Source organism: Astatotilapia calliptera, chromosome 13 (genome assembly GCF_900246225.1).
Source record: "Astatotilapia calliptera chromosome 13, fAstCal1.2, whole genome shotgun sequence".
In the NCBI taxonomy this organism is placed as follows: domain Eukaryota; kingdom Metazoa; phylum Chordata; class Actinopteri; order Cichliformes; family Cichlidae; genus Astatotilapia; species Astatotilapia calliptera.
The window spans coordinates 9,974,777-9,998,428 of NC_039314.1; the positions used below are offsets into that span (position 1 = coordinate 9,974,777).

Sequence of the window (23,652 nt, forward strand, 5' to 3'; positions counted from 1 at the left end):
GCCTGCCTAATAATACTTTAAGCTCAGCATTGGCTAATGATTATGAAACGCGCATTCGTGTGTTCTTAAACAGTCATCCTTATAAACACTCATTAAACACACTCTCTGGACTTTGTGTCTTGTTATTTCTTGTTGGTCGCTTTCAACTTGTGTGCGTGTGTTTGGCGTGAATGCTGTAGTTGGCAAAGTCATGAGCATGGGCGTTAGAGGATCGGTGCTTTTTTCTGAGAATTGTCATATCTGTGCTCTCTTTGAACTGCCCGTGAGGTGCCTTTGAGTAATGCGCACAGCTGAATTACTTACAGTAAACTCTGTATTGAGCAGACTCCAGGTGTTAATGCCAACAGTAGAACTAAGCTGTTTGATGTCTGGCTGTAAATGAGCACATGTGCTCCATCTAATTTGTTCATCCCACTCTGGAAGGAGAAGCCTCTGTTACTTCATGCACGTTGGATCTGGAGGCAGAACCCGGCTGGAAATCGCCAGCTGTTAACCTGAGCGGGTCAGCTGATATTAGCTACATTTAGAAGGCAGCGAGTCAGAAAATACAAAATGTTTTTGTCTTCATGCCCCCCAGGACTGCTTTTGTCCATCTTCGGAGGCAGCAGTGAGCTTTATGACACTTTTATGCTTCTATTTTCAAACTGCATGTGCCAAGTTGGCCGCAGATGCTGGCACATGTATAGCTTTGGCCTTCTGGTGTAAGTTTCTAATTGTGGGTAAAAAAAAAGAGAGGAATGGGACCAAATTAAAAACAGAAAAAAAATCTGATTTGAACTCAGAGAACATTAAAAATCATGTATGCAGTGGCCTTGCATCAATTAGAAAATTCCCTGCTTTGTAGTGGAATGATAATAACCACATTGTTAAATGTAACCTGTAACTTGCTGCGCCCTTAAGAAAAGCACACACCCTCATTAAATGCTATTAAGTTCAGGCTTTGCTGCGGAGAGAGAGGGCGAATAACTGAGCTCTGTTTCAGTCTGACACGAGCTGGCAGGGGCATTTAAAAAGTGCAGCTCAGCAGATGGTTGAGCGTAAGCACACGATTCATGTGCTTTACTTTATGGAGGCATTGTGAAGCTCTATTTTCCAGAAGCGACTACTGGGATATTTTTAGCACTAAACAGGAGGCATGCCCCAAGTGGGGAACAGCTGCAAGGGCGTCCATCGCCTTGCCTGTCAGATTAGAAGAGCCTACCACTCCTGATAAGCAGGGCCTGGATCAGTGCCAAATCCACTCCACCAGGTGGCCGATGATGACAGAGCCGCACTCCCTCAAGTGGGCTACTTCTCTGTAGGGCAAGCATGGACTATCGTGTAAGGGGAGCGATGAGAGAGGTGACAAAACGTTCTTAGGATGGTTGGAGCGAGTCTTCTGTTTTTCAAGTCGCTGCTAGGTTTAAGTGATGGCACAGAACAGAGCGATCCTCCTTACATTTACTCTGCTCTGTGGTGAGTTTACTTCATGGGCCATTTGGATGGGAATTTGGAGAAAAACTGAGTGGGAACTCCAAATTTCCAAACTTGGCTTTCTTGTTTTGGTCTGTTTGTTGATGTTTTGTGTTCCCTCCCATGCAGGCCCTCCCTCGGTGACAAAGTAGAAAGCGGTCACCTGGCCCCCGCCTCTCCTCAACCACTACCCTCCGATCACCACCTCCTTCCTACTCACTTCCGAGACACCGCAGAGTTCCCTACCTCCGTCCCCACACTTCCAGAGGGTCACACACTTGAAGCCCTACCAACCCCGCCTGCGTCCCCCTGTCCTCCTCACCCAGCCCCTGCCTCCCCTCCTGCATCTTCTGCTGACCCCTGTGAGGATGTTTACCCCGCTTCTGCACCCTGCCATATCCCTTTAAGGTATGAACATGTGGCTGCTCCTGAACCTCTTCATCTTTTTGGCACTTGTAAAAAGGTGATGTGACTGTGTGTTCTCATTCAGTCCTTGACGTAGATTTGCTGACACTTGTCTCTTTAGCGTGCTTCACAAAAAGTAGTCTTCTCCTTATCCTGTTAACTGTCATTAGGTTCAGGTCAAATTACAGCATTAAACTGACATCTGGCACACTTGATTAACAAGTCTTGATTCTTAGAGGTACTAAACAGAAAACTAGTCAAAATCAATCATCTATCCTGTTCAAATATTCAAAGCTAAAGGACTATTTTAGCATTGTGGTTAATATTCTTATTATATTCTGTCTTCGCATATCTTTGTGTGCTTGAATATGTCTTTGGTGGCTGCACACTTTTTTCCAGTGAGAAGTAGACGCACATCAAAAAAGACACTATTATCCTTTGTACAAACCAAGAAAAAAAAGATAAAATGTGTTGTTTTTTCTTGTGATTGGGGAGAACTGGGTTATATTTTGTGTCTTCGGGCTAAGTTAAGCTAACTAGCTACAAGCTCCTGCTTCATATTTACTATGAAGGTGGCATCAGTCATATCTAATTGTCAGCAAGAAAGCATTAGGTGTGTTTGCTTAAATATTGATTTATTCCTATATGAAAAATTGTGACATATATTTCCTGACAGTGCTGGCCATATATAGATAAATGATACACAGCATTGTTGACATTTTCTATATAAAGAACCACAGCTATGTGAACACCCAGTCTCATTACACCACTGACAAAATTACAGTATACCATTGCTATGCATGTCCACCACATGGACTCAAAGAAAATAAGATTTGCAAAATGTGAACTTAGTGGTCATGGAAAGCCAAATGCATACTGTATAATTGTGGCTTGTTAATGGTGAAAATAGCAGAAACACCAAGACAAAATGTACCTATTGATGCTTAAACATTCTGCAGTTTTTACTATTGCAGTGCAATCTAACCAAGTAGTCCTTTAATGTGGTATAGCACATATCTTGACCTTTAACTGGCTGTTTCAACTTAAGAAACATTATTTTTCTCACTGAATTACTTGACACTGTGATTACTATTTTATTGTTTCAAGTATAGTTTATTCATTTAAACATTCCCCCGCAGCCGCTTTTGGCCTTTGCAACTGTATCATAGACTTTATTATATTAGAAGGAATGACTCAGCCACTTTCCCTGTTGCAGTGTCATTTACCACCAGCAGAGGGTTTGCAGAGTCCAGTCTTCATGTTGTGTTGCCAGACTGTGTCTGCACTCTGCCGTCTGGATGCTGCAGTAACCTGGAGCACACATGAATACACCTCAGCTCTCCTGTGCCGGATTACGCACATATGCTCAATTAGAGCAAATGACCAAACCTGTTTTCTGCACATTTGGTTGTGGCAGATGTAAACTGTGTGACTGTTCAGCTTTGTGAGCATACCCCTCACTAAGAGTTGATTTTGAGAATGCAAGGCGAGCATATTGATGCTACATTATTTATATCTGAGAGGCCTGTTAGATAGAACTGGAGAGGAGTGGAGCACCAGTGCGGCAACATTGACTGAATATTCTGATTGGATGCTCGAGTTTCCCATTTATCTGCACGCACAGCAACAGTGCCAGTGCGGCTGTATATATAAATTTAATCTGTAGATTGCGTTTTGAGTTATGTGCACTGCAAAAACACCTCTTAAACACAGGTTATTATAGTATTAGAGTGCATGTGCCACACCCTCTCTGCTCCTAGACATTAATTTGACTTATACACTGGGCAGTATTAAAACTATTTTTAATTGAAAATTGACCTTTATAGCTATGAGGTAATGAAAATGCCAATACGTCAAAAAACAAAAACAAACTTATATTTTGTCCCTTTTTCATAAATGACTCATTGATTTTCAAGAGTAATAATTATATCACATTGAGATGAATGCAACAGAGCCAAAACAAATATTCTGAATAATTAATCCGTTAAAGCCTCCCACACATCTTAGAGACATGCTTTTTTGTGTGAAGTAAGTTCCTGACAGCTGACGGGATTCTGGCAAAAGCCCTCAAAACAAAAGCTCCTCCCATGCTGTTACATTAATTGGCAATTCATGTATTTCAGAATATGGACAAAGCAAGATTATAGGATTTAAACAACTCACGCTCTTCTTTGAAATGTGTTTGTGGCAAATGTGTTCTCGCCGCTATTTTACGTGACCACATGACTGTAATCAGGATACTAGACTGATGGCTATCTCAGCTCCAATTTAACAGCTTCTTTTTCATTTTGAGGTGCTCCACTTACTCGCCTGCTCTCGTCTTTTACTTAAACAAAAAGAAATCCCACTGAATCTCAAGGTGTGGTGGAGGAGTGTACTGTAAGTGCCAACCCGAGGAGTCAGTCCCACAAGTGATTAATGGGAGGAATGCAGGTTTTTCTTGGCATATAAGAATTAAAGCTTGAGACTACTCTGCTCAGTCAGCAGCTCTAAGGCAGGAGGATCAGAGGAGCATGTGTCGTCATCTAAAGTCAAGATTGCTGTAAGATGTATCCTAGAACTTCTTGATTTAATGGAACGAAAGCATAGCTATTCCAGTCTCCCTGTACTTAGGAGTTACACTACAAACATGAACAAATGCGGAGTTAGTGTCCCATTTTCGATTATTGCCACAGCTTTGTCACTGGTAACATATTTGTCGGTGACCCCTCGTGCACAGTGGATGGGAGCGTTGTGACCCGGAGGTGAACACTCCAATCAGGAGGCGAACTCTCAGTACAGCTTTGATTTGCAGTGACCCAGTGACCCATGGAAGCAAAAAGCCCCCTACTGCTTACAGAGCCATGGATCGTTCTACAGCTCACTGCTGAGGGCCAAATTTTTGTGGTCTCTTATGAAGTTTTTTTTTTGGTGCCACATTATTCAATATATAATTGGTTTTGTTTGTTTTTTAACTTTGAGACTTTACTTGCTCTCAATGTGGACCCGCTACACTGAAGTTCCTTTCATAATGAAGCTTTCTACATCATAAAATTCTAGTTATGCTTTAAATGATTATTTTCCAACATGTCCTGCATTCTTCTAATCATATTTAATGCAGACAAAGCTGTATGTTGTGGATTTTTAATACACCTAAAGTTCATTTTGAAAGGACTTCAACAAGGCTATATATACATATTTATATTGTATATATGGATTGTGATGACCTGATTCTTCTTGAGTGGCGTTATGAATTTTTCAGATAAATCTGCCAGAGCTATATCTTCCAGTGCCTGAGTCTGCTGAATTTTTCATTTCTTTATTTTTTTCAGCGTGCAGTCGAAGCTCAAGTTTAAGGCCAGGCCCTTAAAGCTGCGACAAAAGGTGGATGTTTATGTCAGACATTCAATATGACAGGAACATGTACTCCACAAACAGCACTGCACTAGATACTACAGCCTGTATATGGAATCATCTAGAACTTGTATGTGCTGAAGTCTCAAAAGGAGTAGAAAAAGAATAGAAATAACATCTTCTTTTGTTTTTTTACTTAATTTCTCTGCACAGAGATTAGTTTCCATTTTCCAGATGTGCTAGGCTCTCTCCTCTTTTTTTGGTTTTACCTTGTGTGTCGACCATGTTCACCATGCTTCTGTCTTTGTGTAAAGCCTCTCCACTCTTCAGATGAAACATCACATATTATTCTAAGTGCAATAAAAGACCTAGTGAAGGTTCCACATAATGCCAGATGGGGAGACTTGTCTATACATGCTCCCACCCAGCACACCCAGTCTCCACCCACTTTCGTGTTGCCCCCCTTCCAAAGCATCCAATCTTGGGGGAACACTGGGCGATCAATATTTTTTAGAAGGGGTCTGTGTTGTGAGTTGTGGGTTTTGAGTTTGCTTGTCCCCTCGGGTCGTGGAATATCGATTGTCATGCCCATCAGAGTCTCAGATCACATCGATATTCTTTGTGAAAATCAGGGTTAATGGACTCCCATGTTTACATGCAAACACTTCCCCCTTTCAAATGCTGTGTTAGGTTTTGGGGGGGGAATTGGAGATTCCCCATTTCATTGTGTTTTTTTTGTCCTCCCAGGCAAAGATAAGATACCTGATACCTCAATACAGCAACTCACTGTGACTACCAGTCCCTCGGGCTCATGTTATTGTAGTGAGTCCTCAATTCCTCACGTTCCCATGAGTCTACAATGGATTTATTCTTCTCATATTTCCAGTGCCTCTCTTTCCTATTGCTCATTGACAGTCAGTAGGAAATATATTGTTTCTACTCTTATTTCCATTCTTTGTATGTCACACAGAAATGCATTAAAAAAAATTTTTTTTCTTTGTTTTTATAATTTGTGTTTTTTTTCATAGAGGCACTGTTCGACTGTCTTCAAGGGAAGACTATAGTGGAGCTGAAGTTGAATAACACACATTCACACTCACGCATAGTTTCTCAGAGTCTATTGTTTACCCCGTGCATCACTCTGGTTGGCTAAGCCGAGTGCTGGAAGCTTCCATTGTGTGAAAAGGAGGCACAAAAATGACATTTTCACTATGCAGCTCATTGCACGAGTCAGAGGGACCCTGGCAGGAGAGAGCCAAATTTGCAAGGTGCTGGTAATGCGGGAGTGAGGGACAAACAGAGTGAAGGGGAAAGCGTCTCTTAATCAGACTGGATTTGGGGGGAGAAACTGCTATTGTTTGGCTCCCCCATAGTTGCAGTAGCAGATGAAAAAAAGAAAAGAAAAGCTGCTTGTCTTTTTAAAGGCACAGGAGGCTGGTGTCAGGGGAGAGAGTGAAGGAAAGAGGGGGGAGGAGGCAGCGAGAGCAGCAACACCGCTCAGCGATCTCAGCAACCAAAGAGACAAGAGGCACCTCTGAGAGACTTGCATGAAAACAGGATTACACTTACATCCTTTTTGTTTTGCTTCATTCCCTCTTTTACATCCTGCTCTTGGATATTTTGTTCCCTCCTGTAGCTTTATTTAACGCCAGATGTGAAGCAGGAACATTCCCCGTCTGTAGAGGTGTAGAGGATCGGGGATGATGTGCATAAAGTGAGGAGCCCTTAATCATCCCGTGTTTTGCTCCTGATGCGAGAAGCTCGCTCATCCTCTGCACTGCAGCACTGTACGCTCAGCCAGCCTCCGGTACAGGCTCCCTGCCTGCCTGCTCTGCAAGGATCACCATCAAAAGGAGGAAGGAGTTTTGGGGGTAGCAGGTGGATGTGGAGGGTGGCCGGAGAACAGGAAGAGGCAGGGGGGGGCAGGGGTGCTGAGCTAGTTGAGGATGGGAGCCAACGAGTCCATGGAGCAAGGACAGAGTCCCTGTCCCTCTCAAGAACACATGTGAGTGAACTTAACTTTAACTCTTGCATCGCTGCTCAGTGTGGCGTCTGAAGATGTTCAGAGGTGTGATCAAACCCATTAACAAGGAGAACAACATCATAGATCCATTGAGAACTGAGGTGTACTGACATGTGGTGTGTTTGTTTTCTATGAATTCATGGCTTTGCCTTAGTCTTTCATGCCACACGAATGCTCAGTGTGCCGTCACTTGTGACTATAGGTGCATACAGGGCTGATTGTTGGTTATGTCACTGATACGGCTGAGAGATGAAGGCTGAAGACAATCCCTGTGGCTCACTTTTTTGTTTCCCTCCTCTGTTGTTGTTGTTTTTGAAACCTTCCCACTTCAGCCTATTAGCTCTTCCCTATGCATTCTGCCCACAAAACCTTTCCAGCCTGTAACGCTCCTGTGTAGCCAGCTGAGGATGCCAGTATTGTTTTGTTGTTTGCTATTGTGATGTCAACAAGGATGAGGAAATCGGAGCACGTGTGCATGCAAATGCACATCGTTTTGCCTGCGACTACAGTACGGATGAGACCTGGCTCAGCAGAGCCAGAATACAGTGCAGCAAGTACTGCTGGGAAGCTGGTGGGGTGATGTTTCGTTCTCTGGGAAGGAGGACGCGTCTGACGCGCTGGGAGTGGGACGTGGTGACTGTGTTGAAATAGAACACGCTGCATGTGTGTGTGGCTGCGTGTGTGGGGTGGGAGGGAGTTACCACGGGAATATCAGTGGATGAGAGAAAGGGAGTTAGAGGGAGCGAGACGGAGCAAGAGTGCTCCACTTTGCTTTGTTTTATTTATAACTCAGACACACTACTGCGCCCGGGGGAGCAACAGAGGAGAGAGATCAGGGAAATGGACTGAACGCTGGTGTTTGTGTGCTGTAGAAATTAAAGATTAATGGCATAATAAAGTCATTTTTCATCTTAAAGTCCTACAAAGTCTAGGCCTCGGAGGACTGGATACTTTTGTATTAATATTCACAACTCACTGCTGTGAGCTTTTATCACAGGCTAGCTGTAATAAAAGTCAGCAGCTATTTTTCTTAAAGGTGTGCAGAGCTTTCCCAACCATTAATAGTACGACTTCTACTTTACTCCATCAGTTGTGGAACACTGTTTAAGGCACTAATAAGAAGCTTTCACACATCAAAACATTATATGTTACTAATCGGAGTGTAAGAAAAAAGACCAAATTACTGACTTTTAGTTCTTTTCAGTCACATTTTATTTTAAAATGTAAAACAAGAGTCCAAGCTCTTTAATCATTAGTTATTATTAATCTCTGGTTCTCATGTCCTGTCTTTCTCCCTTCATCCTTAACTGATTATACCAGATGGCTGCTTCTTCCTGAGCCTGGTTCTGCTGGAGGTTTCTTCCTATTAAAAGGGAGTTTTTTCTTTCCACTGTCGCCAAGTACTTGCTCATAGGGTGCCGTCTGATTTTGGGGGTTTTCTGTCTATTACTGTAGTGTCGTTACCTTACAGTATAAATCATCTAGAGGTGACAGTTTTTGTGATTTGCTGCTATGTAAATAAAATTGAATTTAACTGAATGAGGACTGGGGCATTGTCTCTCGCCTACCTTTGCTTTCCAAGGTAGGAGAACGAACCAAGCATCTGATCTCATAATCCAAATGGAGAGAGATGTTGCAGCCCCCTACTTGCCGATCGCCTGCTTTACTGGCGTCAGCCTGGCCTGTTGCCTTTTAATGCGCCATCTGCTTACAGTCATTGGTCAGATTAGGCTAAGTGTGGTATTACTCATAAAGATTATCTTAGCCTGACATTCTATCTTAATGGCTTCCTTGTTCTGAGACTTTGGACAAATGACCCCAGATTACAGGTGATCGCTGATCAGAGTTGACGTCAGCCTGGATGGAGATGAGAGACGAAAACTTCAAACCATCTGCTGTTTGAGAGATTATTTTGATAGTGCAGGTTCAGTAATCATTTGCAGATGTCATAGTTGTTTGTTTTTTTTTCCACTGTAAATCCTCTGCAGGCTGCTCCCTGTTAATCCCATCCTAGAAACTGTGCACGTGCTTTTGTAAAATGAAAATAGGTTGTAGCGTACAGTGGCTATGATGCAATATTTCATATTCAGACTCATTCATCAGTAGGATAAATGTGTCGGAGCTCCCTCTGTTGGCCTCTGTAGTTAAACTATCTAGGACAGGCATAGTATGCCTCTATATTTCATTATGATGCCATATTTTCCTCTTCCTTCTCTGTTCCTAGTATAGATCAAAACACAGCGTTACCTTATTAGAAAAGACACTTTGTAAAAGTTGTGCCTTTTTCATTATCTATTTTCTTTGGTGATAATTAGTTTGTCACTCATAATTGCTATGAAGCATCCAACAGATTAAGATAAAGATTATTGCTACTGCTACTTTACACTGTTCTTTCCCTTTTTGTTGGGGGGGAAGTAGGTTCTTTGTTGGCCAAAATGCTAAAAGCAAATCACAAATCTGCCCGATGCTGAAACCCGTGCAGAGCTGAGAGTGGAAAAAAAATCGCTGGATCAGGAGCAGAAAACAAAGATGTAATGAATTGTAGAGGTTTAGCTTTGGGGATGTATGACAGTCAAGATTTGATGGAGGGAGTGTGCAGCAGCTAATCCTTTAAGGCTAATCAAACAGCAGCTTGGAGACCATCAGCCTGCCTCTAGTCCTCCCTCCCTTCTTCTTTCCCCCCCCCATCTCATTCCATGTCTCCTTATTTCTCTCTTTAGTGACAATGGCAGATTTACTCTTTTTGCAAAAAACGGACGATTGCTCGTCTCAATTTACAATTTAAAATTTATTCTTTTGAGCCGGATTCTGTTTTTGTGTCGGTTTTAACCCTGCTCCCCGTTTCTCCCGGCGGCTCTCCCTCCAGCGCTCTGAAAGCTGTTTAGACAGACTGCGTTGGATTCGGTTGGAAGCAGCGACACAGCTGGCTGTCTGAAAAGCAGCATCTTCCTGCCTCACGCTGCAGAGTTTCTGTCTCCAGGCAGTCATCTCAGCCTGCGAGAGGCTGCTATTAACTGCTGCTCTCTTTGTCTCCGCTCGTCCCCATATTCCCGACTGCTCTCCCACACCCTGCTCATCTTCTTTCTACGTTTCATCAGCTGCTATGTAGCACAGGAGCTGCTGCTGATATGGTTGCATGAACACAGTGGGCATTCCCCGGTGATTATTATTCATCTTATTAATTTCCATGATATCCACATTTAATTATATAAATTCTGTCGGTGTTTGATCGAATAGATGCCAGTGGAATAAATTAGAATAATGATGGCCAATAAGGACATTTACTGGATTAAGTAATAGAGCAAAAGTAAATAGAAATTGATCATGTTTTTCCTAATGAGCTTTGAACAAAAGGATGCTGATGCAACAGCTGCTTACCTCTGTGTAGATCTACAGTGTGCATTTATAGCATTTCACGTATCATAATATACTTCACTCAGTCAGCTGTGGGGGCCTTTTTAGGTTGTGTGTGTATTTTCAACAGCGTGGATCCAGACAGCTTTTTTTCTTCCGTATTCGTGGAACATATGGCGCGAGCAACCTCTAGTTACCATAGCAACACTGTGTTTGCAGTTGCATGAAAAATGCTATCCACAAGGACATAAACAGAGCTCTGAAATGAGCCCTAATTACTTTGTTATTGCCTTTTTGCTTTATTTGCATACATCTGGAAAGTAGAAGCTTTTGAGATTTTTTTTTAAATTTATAAACATTAACTAGGCGGCTAAATTTCTTTTTTATCAATGAATTAACTGAGTGGCTTTATTTTGTACAGTAAACCTAGATCGGTGGTCTGTAAGCTTATTTGCTCTTTGCATATTACTCCCTGTAAGTGGGTCCTTGTCCTTGAAGCTGTCTGTGTCACTGCCTGCCTGACCACCTGAATGTACAAAGCAGTTACTAGTGACTGATCCAGATGGATTTGTAGGCATACCCGTCTTATCCTGCTGGGACACACTAGGCCCTCACAGAGATTACAGCTCTGTCTCACATCTAGACCATGTGCTGTCTCATCTGGCATCACAGCACCTTTGTAGAGTTAAGATAAAAAAAACAAGTATTAATTACGCCCACCTAATATTTGATATGCTGTTGGTGTATTAACATTCATGTTTTAGATGCATGCGATATTGTTACAGCAGTATCTGCTGTTGCTGTAATGTAATGCTACATTACTGCTAGCTTGCTTGGTTTCTATTATTGACCACATTGAAGGCTTAAGTGGTGTCCCATGTACCCTTCTCATTCATGGTAGACATTTATTTCAGCCATTGAAAGCTTTGGAATTTGCCTGGGGGGTAAATCTCTGTGTGTCTTTGCTTGAAGAAAAGCAAAATTTGTTGAATTCAGGCAGGAATGGACAGTATGAATAGAAAAAGATTAAAGGGTGCTGTAACATATATTACATGCCAGTTGAAATGGTGTTATTGCAGTACAGTATAATATACAATCCAAGAGAATGAGGTTTAACTTGCTGGTGTGTTTTAGACCTGTGCAGTGTGGTTATAGCAAAGATTTTCAGGAAAAAAGGAGGAAGGGGTAGAGGGATGGAGGAGTGAGAGAGCGAGAGAGAGCGAGAGAGAATATAGTGTACTGCTGGAGGTGGGCTTCTGCAGGCGGTCGCATTTAGATTGGGAGACAGCATTTCCTACTGAACAGGAGTGGAGACAAACTGATATGGCTACAGATGACAAAGAAGAGCAGCATGAAAGGACTGTAGATTAGAGACAAAGAGATCTGGATACTAGACGACAGAGAGAAAGAGACAAGGCAGAGGGAAGGCTGCATCCAGGATCCTATCTGTGGGCTCCTACCTGTGTGTCAGGCAGTAGCTCTGGTGCGGAGAGGTGCAGCCCACCAGCAACCATGGCAGTGAGTGCGTGGCAGGCTCTGTCTCCACTGCAGTGGGCTCGATGGGGCTGGGACACTCTGCTGGGTGGGGCAGGAGACGGGAACAGCCCAGACGCTGATCCGGCTCTGGGGCTCCTTCGCCGTCTCTCCTGGGGCTCACGTCATGACAGCATGATCAGGGCTGCCAGGGAACCGGTCAGACAGAGGTGAGACAGGATGGGGGACCGGAATCATATACCGTCAGATAATCCATTGATCAGCATAGCATTAAGCTGGGTAGCCAGGCTATGTTTCCAGCTTCGCTGCCACTTGTGTACTTGAGTGTGTTTTGCTGAGAATGATCAGATGTACAGACTTTATTTGCACGCAGAAAGCTTTAATTTCTCATTGTTTTAATTCAGGTGTTTCCGTATTTCCTGTGTATTTCCTGTATTTTATAGCTGTCATATCTCATCAAGGCTCTTGAGGCTTTCTGGTATATTTGAGTCTTAGTGTGTGCTGTGTAAGGTAATGCTTTGTCTCAGGCGTGTCGTTATCTGTCACCTCACTGCAGATTCAGCATTCTCATTGGAGCACCTAGAAATGAAAACATAAACTCATCATAGCCTGGAGCTTTTTAAATTTTTTAAACCATCACACATGACAGGAAATACTCTTACTGCCGTTCCCACATGATGTACTGCAAGCGTGTAATAAACTGTGTAGCCTCTGATTAAAAATACCTCCAACATACCGTGACATAAAGAATAACATTAGAGCTGCACGACTGGAAAATAATTCTGTCCTTCGTGATGATATTATCTTTCACCTTTTTCTTGCGATGGATGGATATTTATGTTAATGAGCCTGATATGGGTCGTTATAGTCCAGTGGGTATCGGCCTGCTTCACAGCACCTTTCACTTAATGTTTCCTCATCTTTTATTGTAGGAGCTCAGACTCTGATGGCGCTTTTGAGACCCCTGAATCTACAACTCCAGTGAAGGCTGTTTCTCCAGCTGAGCCTCAGATAAAGCAAACAACATCTGACGAGAAAGGTACAGCAGGACAATTATTTCATGACCTTTGCTTAGTTTTATACCGATTTAGGCTGTTTCACTATTGAAAAAGTGTTGTTACTGGATGGATTGTTACACCACCTAGTGGAATGAAGTTGTAATTTAAATCTGCCTTTTTTTTTTTTGCCGTGTCAGCCTACAGCGCTCAGAGCTACATCTCTGGGGACACTTTATTCTCTCTTTTATGTGTTTTTTTTCATGCCTTTTTGTCCAGTTGGGACATTCATTGAATTATTTATAACACATCCATCTCTAGAGTTTAAAGTGTCACACAAAGACAATCACAGAGCAGTTAAATTCTACCATAATCTACAGTACTGTGCAAAACTTCACCCCTCATTTCTTTATATTTTTCAGAAAAGCAGGAAATAGGCCCAGCAGTTTATTAAAATATGTGCAAATACAGATGGGAATAAATAAAGCTTTTACAATTCTACTGAGCTTAGTCAATATTTGGTATGACCATCTTTATTTTTCAACACAGCCTGAACTCTTAGCAAAGGTTTCGTGCTGAAAAATGAAGTTGTTGCCATTCAGATGCTTACCAGATGGTACTGTATGGTGGATCAAAATCTGACCATATTTTTCTGTATTCATAAATCCCATCAATTTTGACAAGATTATCAAGAAAAGGCTAAAACGCCTCCCCATAAAATGATAGGGTCTTCACTGTACTTTATTCTTTGGCAATCACCTTGCAAAAATATGATTTCATGCATGTATAACTGTATCTTTGGTATTTTTCACTGATTCGAAAAAAAAAAACAAGCAAGAAAAAGCATGTTATGTTCGACTGAATGGTTGGATTAGTTAGACTCTAGAAATCTTTGTCTTATGTTCCACATCTTTCAATCTCCTTTTGCAGTAGAAGACACCTCAATCACTGATCCTACATCTGACTTCACTGCAGCCGAACTACCATGCCATTCTGCGTCAAATACTTTTGATGAAAACAAGCCCATCGCTGCCAGTGGTACATATAACATTGACTTTTTTGCTGCAGAATCAACGACTCACACTCTAACCCGTTCTCTGAGCCTCCAGGGAGGAGAACTAGATAGTTCTGCTCTGTTGGACGGATCACCTTCAGGAGGTTTCCGTCCACACTCCGAGTCTTTCAGTGTAGGCACTGAGAGTGCCCCAGGGACACTCCGCAGGCCCAAGAAAGGTCGTCCTGGGTCTGTAAAGAAAAAGCCTCTTCTCAGACAGAACTCTAACCCAGAGAGCCCAAGGCCAGACTCATCCAGCAGCACCCCAGAAATTAAGAAGCGGGCGAAACCTCGAACAGCCAGCCCTCTCCAGGCTCAGGAGGAAACTGAAGGAGGCTCTGCAACACCGAGTCCTGGAGGAACGCAGCGAAAAGCCAGAAAGACCCGTGTTGAGACTCCTCCTCCCCTGCCAGAGGAGACCAATCATACCACCCAAGAGGAGAGCCTTATTGTTCCTGCCTTACCTTTATGCCAGGAGGAGATACCCCTCCCTGAAAGTCAAGCAGACAAAGAAGAAACCCCCATCCCTCCCAGTGGCTCCTACAAATGGGATCCAGACAACTTTGAGAACATCAACCCCTTTAAAACCGGAGGTAGTAAAATTGCCAATTCCCCTGTTTTGGGTCGTAAGGAGCCTGTGTGTGCCCCCATTTCCACCCCTCTAGAGAGTCCCCCCGTCCCATCTGAGGAACCACATTACCCCAGTCCACCCGCTCCTATTAGAGAGCCAGTCACGAATCCTGAGGAGCAGCCCATTATACCCAAGCGTCAGTCACTAAGACTGGAGTTTGACTACTCCGAGGAAAGTGGTGAGGCATCACATCAGGCCTCTCCTCCACCTAAGAAGCTAGGCAAGAAGCCAGGTGCCAAGATGCCTCTGAGGAAACCAAAGCTGGGGCTGAAAAAGGCGCCTCCAGCACAGACAGAGCAGCTGGACAACATTCCTCCGGCATCTCACAACAGCAACGAGGATGAAATCCCGGCAACTAAAGCATCTTACACCTTTGAACTCGACAAGTATGAAGATCCAAACTTGAATCCATTTACTTCAAGGAAAAATATCACCAACTCCCCCAAACTATCCAGGCCGCCTTATAACTTTGATGACTCCATAGACCCTTTCAAAAGCTCCAACAAGTTGGCCAATTCCCCTCCTAAGACTTCTGCCTCATTTGAACTGTCATCCAATGACAATGATACTGAAAATGACAACCTCGGGGAATTAGAGGACCAGAACCAGAACAAACCTGCCAAGAAGAAGAAAACTCCCATCAAATCGTAAGTTCACTCTGTATTACCAAAGGATTGTCTATTCACAGAAAAGTCTGCATCAGTCTGTGAGGATTTTAGGTTAGTCTGTGTTTGTATGTGGTTCTCTAGCCAGTTTTGCCAGTGTCCTCTGTCTGTCTGTCTGTCTGTCTGTCTGTCACCTGTGTCTGTGTATTCTCATATGTCACAGGAAGTCCAGGGGTGTGTCTTCTCTATGTTGTTTTTTGTAAGTACAGGGACAATACAGCCATCCACCCTTTTGCCCTCTAATTCAATCTGGCCCTCTTTGAACCAGCATGTTGCCCTGTTGTCCCTATTAACAGAAACATCAAAATCATTTGCGCTCGCTATTAAATCACTGAAACTCATCAGAAACGTACCCATTTTAACTGGAGTATCCATGCCAGTTTAAATCACCCATAATCCCTCCAATAGAAGATCCAGTTAGTAAATTAATGCTATATTTCTATTGACTTATGGATGGATAGTGGTGAAAAACTCTCTTGTTTTTTGTTATTTTGCTTTCCTTTTTTACACTGAAGTATCTGCAATAATTTTGTTCATTTGTATCCAGTTGTAAGTGTTTAACAAAGAAGGTGCTGGTGCCCCCTCTGGTGTTCATTGTTTGCTATTGAGGAAAGAACGAAAGCTACAGTGTATCAGCGTGTGCCAGGATCACATACAGTTTGAAACAGGCTGGACCAGAAGCTACCTTTCTTTTAATGCAGTGAACTACAACTTAGTGATAATATTTAATCAAGGACCCAGATATCATAAAAAACATGTACAATGTCAACAGTATGTTTTATTGCATGTGAATTAGAGCAAATTTGGCTCAGACCACATACTGTATCTGATACTACTGCTATTTAATATATTTTTACAGGGATACATAACCCTTTTATTAATTCAGGCATGCATTACACATTAAACACTGAGCATAAAAACAACAGGGTCTATGCAGTCCTGTGAAAAACTAAGTACATCATTACTGCTTTGATAAAAATTAAGGGGGTAAGTAGTAGCCAGGTGCTGCTAATGCACCTGATTAACTGATCATCACTGAAGCAGCACTGTAAAGAAAGGTTGGTCAAAATTCCTCCACAACAATGTGAGAGACTGATAAAGTCTGAGAAAAAAGAAAACTGCATAGAGCCGTGTGAAAACTTGTTTTTGCACGTGACTGTATGTATTTACAGTGTAAGTAAGTGTAAAATTGGATAATTCCTTCTAAAGGTTGTTGCAAAGTTCTAATAATTAAGCTACAGTATTGTTTACCTCATCATCATGATCACTAAACCTGGAAAACCAAGCTGCTCATAACATAATATTAATTTTCCATTACTCTTCACTGTCCAGTTACTAACTATAGATTCAGCCCTCTTCAGAAGCATTTACTGTTCTATCCATTTCAGCCACACACAGTAAGCAGCACTGTTGCACATGTGGAAATGAACTATGCAAATTAATGTTTTTTGCAATGATGATTTTATGCAAAATCCAGTCTTTCCAACTAGCTCATATTTTAGCATCTACGACTACACAAATGCTATATAAATGTGCAGCAAATGCAGAATTAAATACAGATAATGATTGACTCTAGAGTTTGACGGTGGATCTTTTTATATCCCCTCAGTAATACTTTCAGAGTGAAGAGGTCGCCAAAGAAATCACCCTTATCTGACCCATCACAGGTATGTATCTGATATGCAATCTCGCTTGGCTCTCCCGCTTTATCTATGTGCATTTCTCCCTCTTTCATGTGTCATCACTCTCTGCCGCCTTTTTTTGTGTCGCAGGATCTTATACCCGCAGATGAACCTTCCTCCCTTCATCAGCAGGATGACCATGCCACAGATGAGGAGAAACTAGCCTCCTCCACCAGTCATAAGTGGGCAGCCCTGCACGACATGGATGGAGATTTAAACTCTGACCAGCAAGACTTTCCTCAACCGTGCGACCTTACATCCTTTGTTAATGAGAACAGCCTTCCTAAGGAGACTCCAGGTGAGGCATAACTGTCTGACTCTCTGTAACTCTCGGTAATTCAGAGCTTATGTCTGGATAAATCCTTACATACTGTATATGAATCAGAAACTTTACCTTTTATTCATACTGCTGTGTTATTGATTTTTCTTGTGGCAGCAATATAAGTCTGCTGGCCCAATTCTGTACTACCCTCTGACCTTACGCAAGAGCCAACGCTTCCCAGAGGCTATCTGGTTCACCCCATCTGGGTCAGAGATGGGAAAACAAACAGCCCTGCTTCGTCCTCTGAACTCGTCAAACCAGAGCTCAGCACACCACTGATGCGTCTCTTCATTTTGTTTACTGTATCTAATGCTTTGTTTTGCCTTTCCCTCTCAGTACAAGACTATGAAATTGAGTACATGGAGAAGATTGGCTCCTCTTCCCCAGTGAGTATTTAATATTACAGAGAGATTGTATTTGAGCTTGTCTTATGGTCACTACTTTTAGTATTTATAGCATTTATTTTACATTGTTTGTGTGCTATATGATATTTTAGCTTTTAAAAGTAGATAGTCTTCGTTCTTGTTTTTAACCTTGTGTGTCTTTTAGCCTCCGTCTGCAAAGAAGCCATCTTTGTACTTGAAGTTGGACTCAGTATCTGACAACTTAACCAAAAATACATGTGCGCATGGATCTGAACCCAGCTCCCCCTGCACAGGGTAAAATAGTTTACTTGTTACGCTTGCAACTTTGTTTCTTTGCTGTACTACGTAATGGTTTTGTTAACGTATACTATGTGAGTTTTACACTGCATTTTTAAGTCCCTTTCTTATTCTCGTGTGTGCTAAGTGTACACCACAAATAATGTATAATGTATTCGTTTCAGCTCCTTCAGCAATGTTTTCATTAATGCTGTCGTCCATCATCTGCGATGCATTACATGCCGTGCCTTTCCCCGCCTCATCTCCTGTTGGGTTTTTCTCATTCTGTGCAGGAGTTTTGAAGAGATGGAGGCCCAGATTACAGCAGGTATGAAGACACCGGTGCTCAGCTCCCGGCCTGGCCCCGAGGGCTCTGCTGCAGACAAGGGCAGGAAGAGAGAAAGCGAGGTGCTCAGTCGAACACAGAGCACCGAGATGGAGGAGCAGGTAAGTCAAGTGCCTTTGCGGACATTTAATTACAGTTAATTTGTTGTGCATAAATGTAATTTACACTCATGTCTAGTCATTACCATTTAAGGGGAAACTGTCATGTTTTTTGATTTCGGAGCATTTGCACCATGCTGTTGTTTAGTCACAAGGGGGAGACAGTGCCACGCTGTAAATGCTTTGTCATAGGCTGTGACTCAGCCCTCCAAAGTGAACACCATCAGTCACAGGGATTCTTATTAAATCCTTGTCACTGATAATGAAAAGCCAGTCAGTCACACTAGGTTCCCAGCTCAGATTCAGCAAACCACCTCCCAATGCTGCCACTCAAAAAAAAATCTCAGCGCTTGCTTTGCCATGCTGTCCCCCTGCCCCCTCCTCCCTCCCCTTCTGCCTATACCTCCTGGTGCCCTTGAAGCCCCCTAGCCAGGGCCCCGTGGAGGCACTTGCGCCAGCCCTGGCCATGCCCCTGTTAGACAGGCTGTCTGAGTGTGACGACCCCCTGCAGTACCTGGAGCCTGACCTGGCTGAGACCAACCCCACAGCATTCGCCCAAAAACTGCAGGTGTGTTGAGAAACCACACAAGACCCTACTTGATAAATTTGCCGACCCATATTTGGGCCTTGATATTTGTCTCTGTGTGTGTTTTTGTACAAAACATTATTCCCCGTTGTGTCACTGTGTTACATCCTGCCTTTTCATTTTCCCATTTTTTCCTCCTCCTCCTCCATAAGTTGCAGGGTTTTTTTTTAGCTTGCTGGGTAAAATAGATTACTGGTGCATAAAATGTAGATGGCAGATCAACTCAAATTTCATGTGTTTCCCTCTTACTCTGTCATTCTTGGGCTGCAACCTCTCCTCCCTTACCACTGAAATTCGGCCCTCCCAATGTGTGCGGCCAAGGAGGAGCTGGTGCTTGCTGCCCTGAGGATAGAGGCTCTGCAGGTAGCCAAAAACATCTCTCAGTGCCCCTCCCTCTCCACTGTAACCCCCCAGGTACTGCGCTGAGTCAGCCTGCACCTGCTGTATGCAAGTGTGTGTGTGGGTGAACAAGTGTGTTTGCAAGAGCAAAAGATGCATCTTGAATGAGGGATTAGCGAAACGCAGGTGTGTGTGAAATGCACATGTGCGTGACTGTGTGTGCGTGTGTGTGTGTGTGTGTGTGTGTGTGTGTGTGTGTGCATGAGTGTGTCTCAGCCTGCCTCTCCCTCCCCTTAAACACACCATTTTGAGTGTGACTGTGAATCCATGGCCTTATCAACATGGTGGCTGTACAGCTGCATCCACAGTCCCGCCACCTTCCGCGTCCCCACATTGGACTCTAACATGGCTTGATGCGTCCCAGCTCCCACCCTGACTACCAGCGAGCTCCATTAAGCCTTAGGAACCAAGTGCTGTGTCTTAGTCCCTTGCCTTTGTGATGCATGTTGGGCAACATGCATGTTGCCTGTTTCATGAGAAACTTACGTCAGCATGAATGTGACTGGGAATGTCTCACATTAGACTCGGCAGCTGAGGAGTTACATATTACGGTGCAGATCTGTTGACGTTTCATGATCACCTCCCCAAATCCCAGGTCACATTCTTGTTTTGTGATTTGGTCCATCTATTTGACTAACAGTACTAACAAAACAGCGTTAGGCAGGGTAAGTAGTACCTGGGAATTTGCTGGTCCAAATTCTGAGGCAGGTGCTGAACTTAAACTCTTGCAAGAGTTGGAGCAGGGCACGCACTTCCCACCTACGTCTTTCCTTCCATGTCTCATTCTGTTGTCCCACGCATTTTACAGTCTCGTCTCAAGAAACCCAGTACTCGCCGGTGGAATATCAACGGTTCACCCTTACTCAAAGTAAGCGCAACATAGTTCCCCCTGTGATGTGTTCACGTCCACCCATAGCGCAGTCCAAGTACTTCATTATAAACACATAGTTTTAATGGCTCAGTATGTCAGCAGACCAGATTAATGTCCTGAATATAAGCTTTAAAGGTGATTAAAGGTGTTCACATCTGCACTGGTTAAGAATTATAGCTTACTTTTTTGTAAAACCAAGATAAGGGCGATAAACGCTATTATTCATAGAGTTTGAAGGTAATTGCACTCCAATTATAGCTGAAATTCAGCACTTTAGCCTCCTAGTAATGGACTGTGAAGCCAAAACTGTCATCCAAATTCTTGCAGACTCCACTAGATCGTCTAGTCTAATAGATCCATAAGTTACAGAGAGTCCATTAATTTGCTGCCTACCAAAAGCTCTTTGTGAGCTGTTATGTGCAGTTACAGCTATGTAGTATGTCTGTTGTAGCCTCTGTGCATCTAATAATCAGTCCTCTCTGTCTTTGGGGGATGTGGCTTCGACTTGTGTTTTTGGGTCTTTTTTGTTAGCATTAAATCTACAATTAAGGCATTTCGTGTAAAGAGAGGTTAGATTTCAGTGTGCTCACCTTGTCTGTGTCTGAAATTGCGTACTAATGTGTTATTTATTATGCTGATATCATGTGTGTGTTTTTTAGCCAGTCCAAAACATCTTTGCATTACCTGTAGTACATGTAGTATATTACATGTAGTACCTGACGTGCAGACTGTTTCTGGAGGATTATTAGAGCGTGCCAGCAGAAAACACATCTCACAACATAACAGACATTGCTCAGTGATGAGTAAGGCAGCAGAAATTAAACAATCCAGTTTATTTTCCTTTTTCTATTTTTTAGTCATTACTTTGTGCATCTCAGCTGAGGTTGGGTTACCATGGTAACTCATCTCCAACTTGAAACCTGGCTCTCACTTCAGTAGATAAACAACAGTGAACATTTTGAGTGTTTAGTTCATGGCATTTGGCATGGTATTTCAGGTGCATCATTGAGGCTTTATAGACGTGAGTCTTTCCTCGCAAAACAAATACAAAGCAGGTTATCGTTAAAAATCTGAATCCTGCATGTTTTGTCCCATGCAGTACAGTCAGTGCTGTTAATGAAAAGTCTGTGACATTTGCCTGAAGTACTACTAAACGAAAAAAGCTCTTTATTTAACATGTGATTCAGGATGATTTACTAAAAGGGGCTTTTTGTTAGCGGATTCTTGCTGCAGCTTTACCAAAGAACCACAGGTTTGATTTGTTTCCTTAAAGTCTCTGAACCTGAACCTTTCTGTATTGGTAGATAAAAACCTAATCAGTATCTGACTGATGTTTGTTGTTATATGTACTTGACCGTTTCTGTTCAGAGAAGTAATGCAATTAGCTGTACAGCCGGACCAAACACTTAACTCTTTCCAAAGTAGCGGTAGACCTCTCCTTGTCTCCTGTGACCCCCCATCATCAAATCCTCCTGTAATCCCTATCTACCAAGGATAGCTAAATCCTTTTCAGAGTTTTCAGGGACCCAAACGTGGTACTAGAACAACTGTATTTTAATATGATAAAGTGAGGAGGCTTTTATTTATTTTGTCATAGGTTGCAACGGACACTTGGAGATGCATTTGGGTTTGTAGTGTCTATACTTTAGATCCAAAGTCTGACTCTTTCTAATGATTAACCCTGAAGATTTTCTGATTCACCTTAGCCCTCATCACATTACAGTCTCTGTAGCTGTAAAAAAATGAGTTAAATCCTGTGATTCTAGGAACAACGGGTAAGACCTGTTAACTATGCTCTAACATGCTTTAACATTAGACTAACATATCTATCCCTTGCTGCCCAATCTGCCCCCCCCTAACCTCCCTCTCCTGTATACTATCAGCTGCTGCCCACCTTCCCCTCTGTCTTGCTTGGACCCAATCACATTCAAGCTCTTTCAATGAGCAGTTGACCAGGACTGCTCGGCTGGGGCCAGCATCAGCCAATAACACGGCTAATACTGTGGCAATGAAGACTGTTTCATCCAATCATGTAGCAGCTGACCAAGTCTTCAAGAACATCCCTGGCTTGCCTCATTTTGTATTGTTTTTGCTGTGTGGCACATTTTGATATAGTTTGACGCTGCCTAGCAGTTTGGTTCAGTCCAGAATGTGCGAGTGACCCTGAGGGCGAGGGTGTCCTGCGGTTGCCACAGCCTCGTTGGTAACAGGTTATGTTTGCGTTCCTTTCTCTCCTCTCCTTTGCTTTCCGGAAGCAGCACAGAGACGTGTCATCTTCACTAGAGAGTGGCGTGTCCAAGAACTCGCTGTACTCCAGGACCACGGCCAGCTACATCGAAGGGGAGAGTCCCCACTTGCCCAGAGAACTGGACCACTCTTTGGGAATTGCACGAGAGGAGGTGCCCTGAAAATATTTCTTGTTCCTCCGTAAGTCATTGTTTGTTCCTTTAAGTCTGCATCTCACATTTAATGAAATGATTTTGTCTCCATCCTCAGATTGTGACAAAGGAGAAAGAAGTGCTGGAGTGGCAGAGGAAGTATGAAGACAGTCGACAGGAAGTGGTGGAGATGAGGTAAGAAGAGACACCTTGGGTTGTTATCGCTTTCATACACCAGGATCCCACACGCAGACACTGAAGCATGAATCTAACACCTAGCTGTGTTTCGGACTCCGCCCATTATCAACCGCCGAACCTCTCAAGCGGTTTATCTCGCTTAAGGTGTCAGACAAGGCCATGATTAACGGGAGACTGGATAGCCATTTAAAAAAATCAACACCTCGTCCTGTTGGCAAGGAGTAGAGATAAATAGATGGAGATCATGTGATGTAAATGTAGAGGTTTTACTGTTAAAAAGTTATATGTGAGAAAATATCCTAGGTTATGCTCAACTGAGCTCGTAACTAGCAGTAGCTACACTTGTTTCATGATGATCAGTCTAGGTTAAATTCATAGCTTCCAATTGGGGTTTTGGGAAAGATGTACAGTAAAGAAACTTTACTGTGTGTCAGCAGGTGGCGGGTGTCAGCTGTCTGCTGCTCAGTTAGTGTGGATAAGTCGGAGCTTACTTCATTTGAATGATTAGACTTTGGATAAGGAGAGGCTAAGAGGCTAAGGGGAAGGCATGGCTAATCTATCCTCTTACCTCTGGAAACTTGCTTTTAAAAAGACGAAGCTTCGTACTGGGTCCTGTTGCTTTTCTACCAGTTGTGTCGAGACACTTCAAACAACAGAAATTCAATTTGATTTTGAAAAGTTGTGCAGTAAATTTTGGAGCTAATTCAAAGCAAATTCTCCATTTC

General features: G+C 42.9%; 1 protein-coding gene across 2 annotated transcripts in view; it reads left to right on the forward strand.

Moving 5' to 3' along the window:
* tacc2 (transforming, acidic coiled-coil containing protein 2) overlaps positions 1 to 23,652 on the forward strand; it is a 47,433-nt gene that overhangs the window by 20,002 nt on the left and 3,779 nt on the right. For both annotated transcript variants that reach the window (XM_026191112.1, XM_026191111.1), the window contains exons 6-19: positions 1,582 to 1,860; positions 12,994 to 13,100; positions 13,987 to 15,388; positions 17,016 to 17,073; positions 17,179 to 17,386; positions 17,747 to 17,796; positions 17,960 to 18,069; positions 18,345 to 18,498; positions 18,917 to 19,063; positions 19,403 to 19,495; positions 20,289 to 20,348; positions 21,949 to 21,978; positions 22,610 to 22,750; positions 22,848 to 22,924. In XM_026191112.1, the coding sequence (XP_026046897.1) occupies positions 1,582 to 1,860; positions 12,994 to 13,100; positions 13,987 to 15,388; positions 17,016 to 17,073; positions 17,179 to 17,386; positions 17,747 to 17,796; positions 17,960 to 18,069; positions 18,345 to 18,498; positions 18,917 to 19,063; positions 19,403 to 19,495; positions 20,289 to 20,348; positions 21,949 to 21,978; positions 22,610 to 22,750; positions 22,848 to 22,924 (2,916 nt within the window). The remainder of the gene's footprint in view (positions 1 to 1,581; positions 1,861 to 12,993; positions 13,101 to 13,986; positions 15,389 to 17,015; positions 17,074 to 17,178; positions 17,387 to 17,746; positions 17,797 to 17,959; positions 18,070 to 18,344; positions 18,499 to 18,916; positions 19,064 to 19,402; positions 19,496 to 20,288; positions 20,349 to 21,948; positions 21,979 to 22,609; positions 22,751 to 22,847; positions 22,925 to 23,652) is intronic.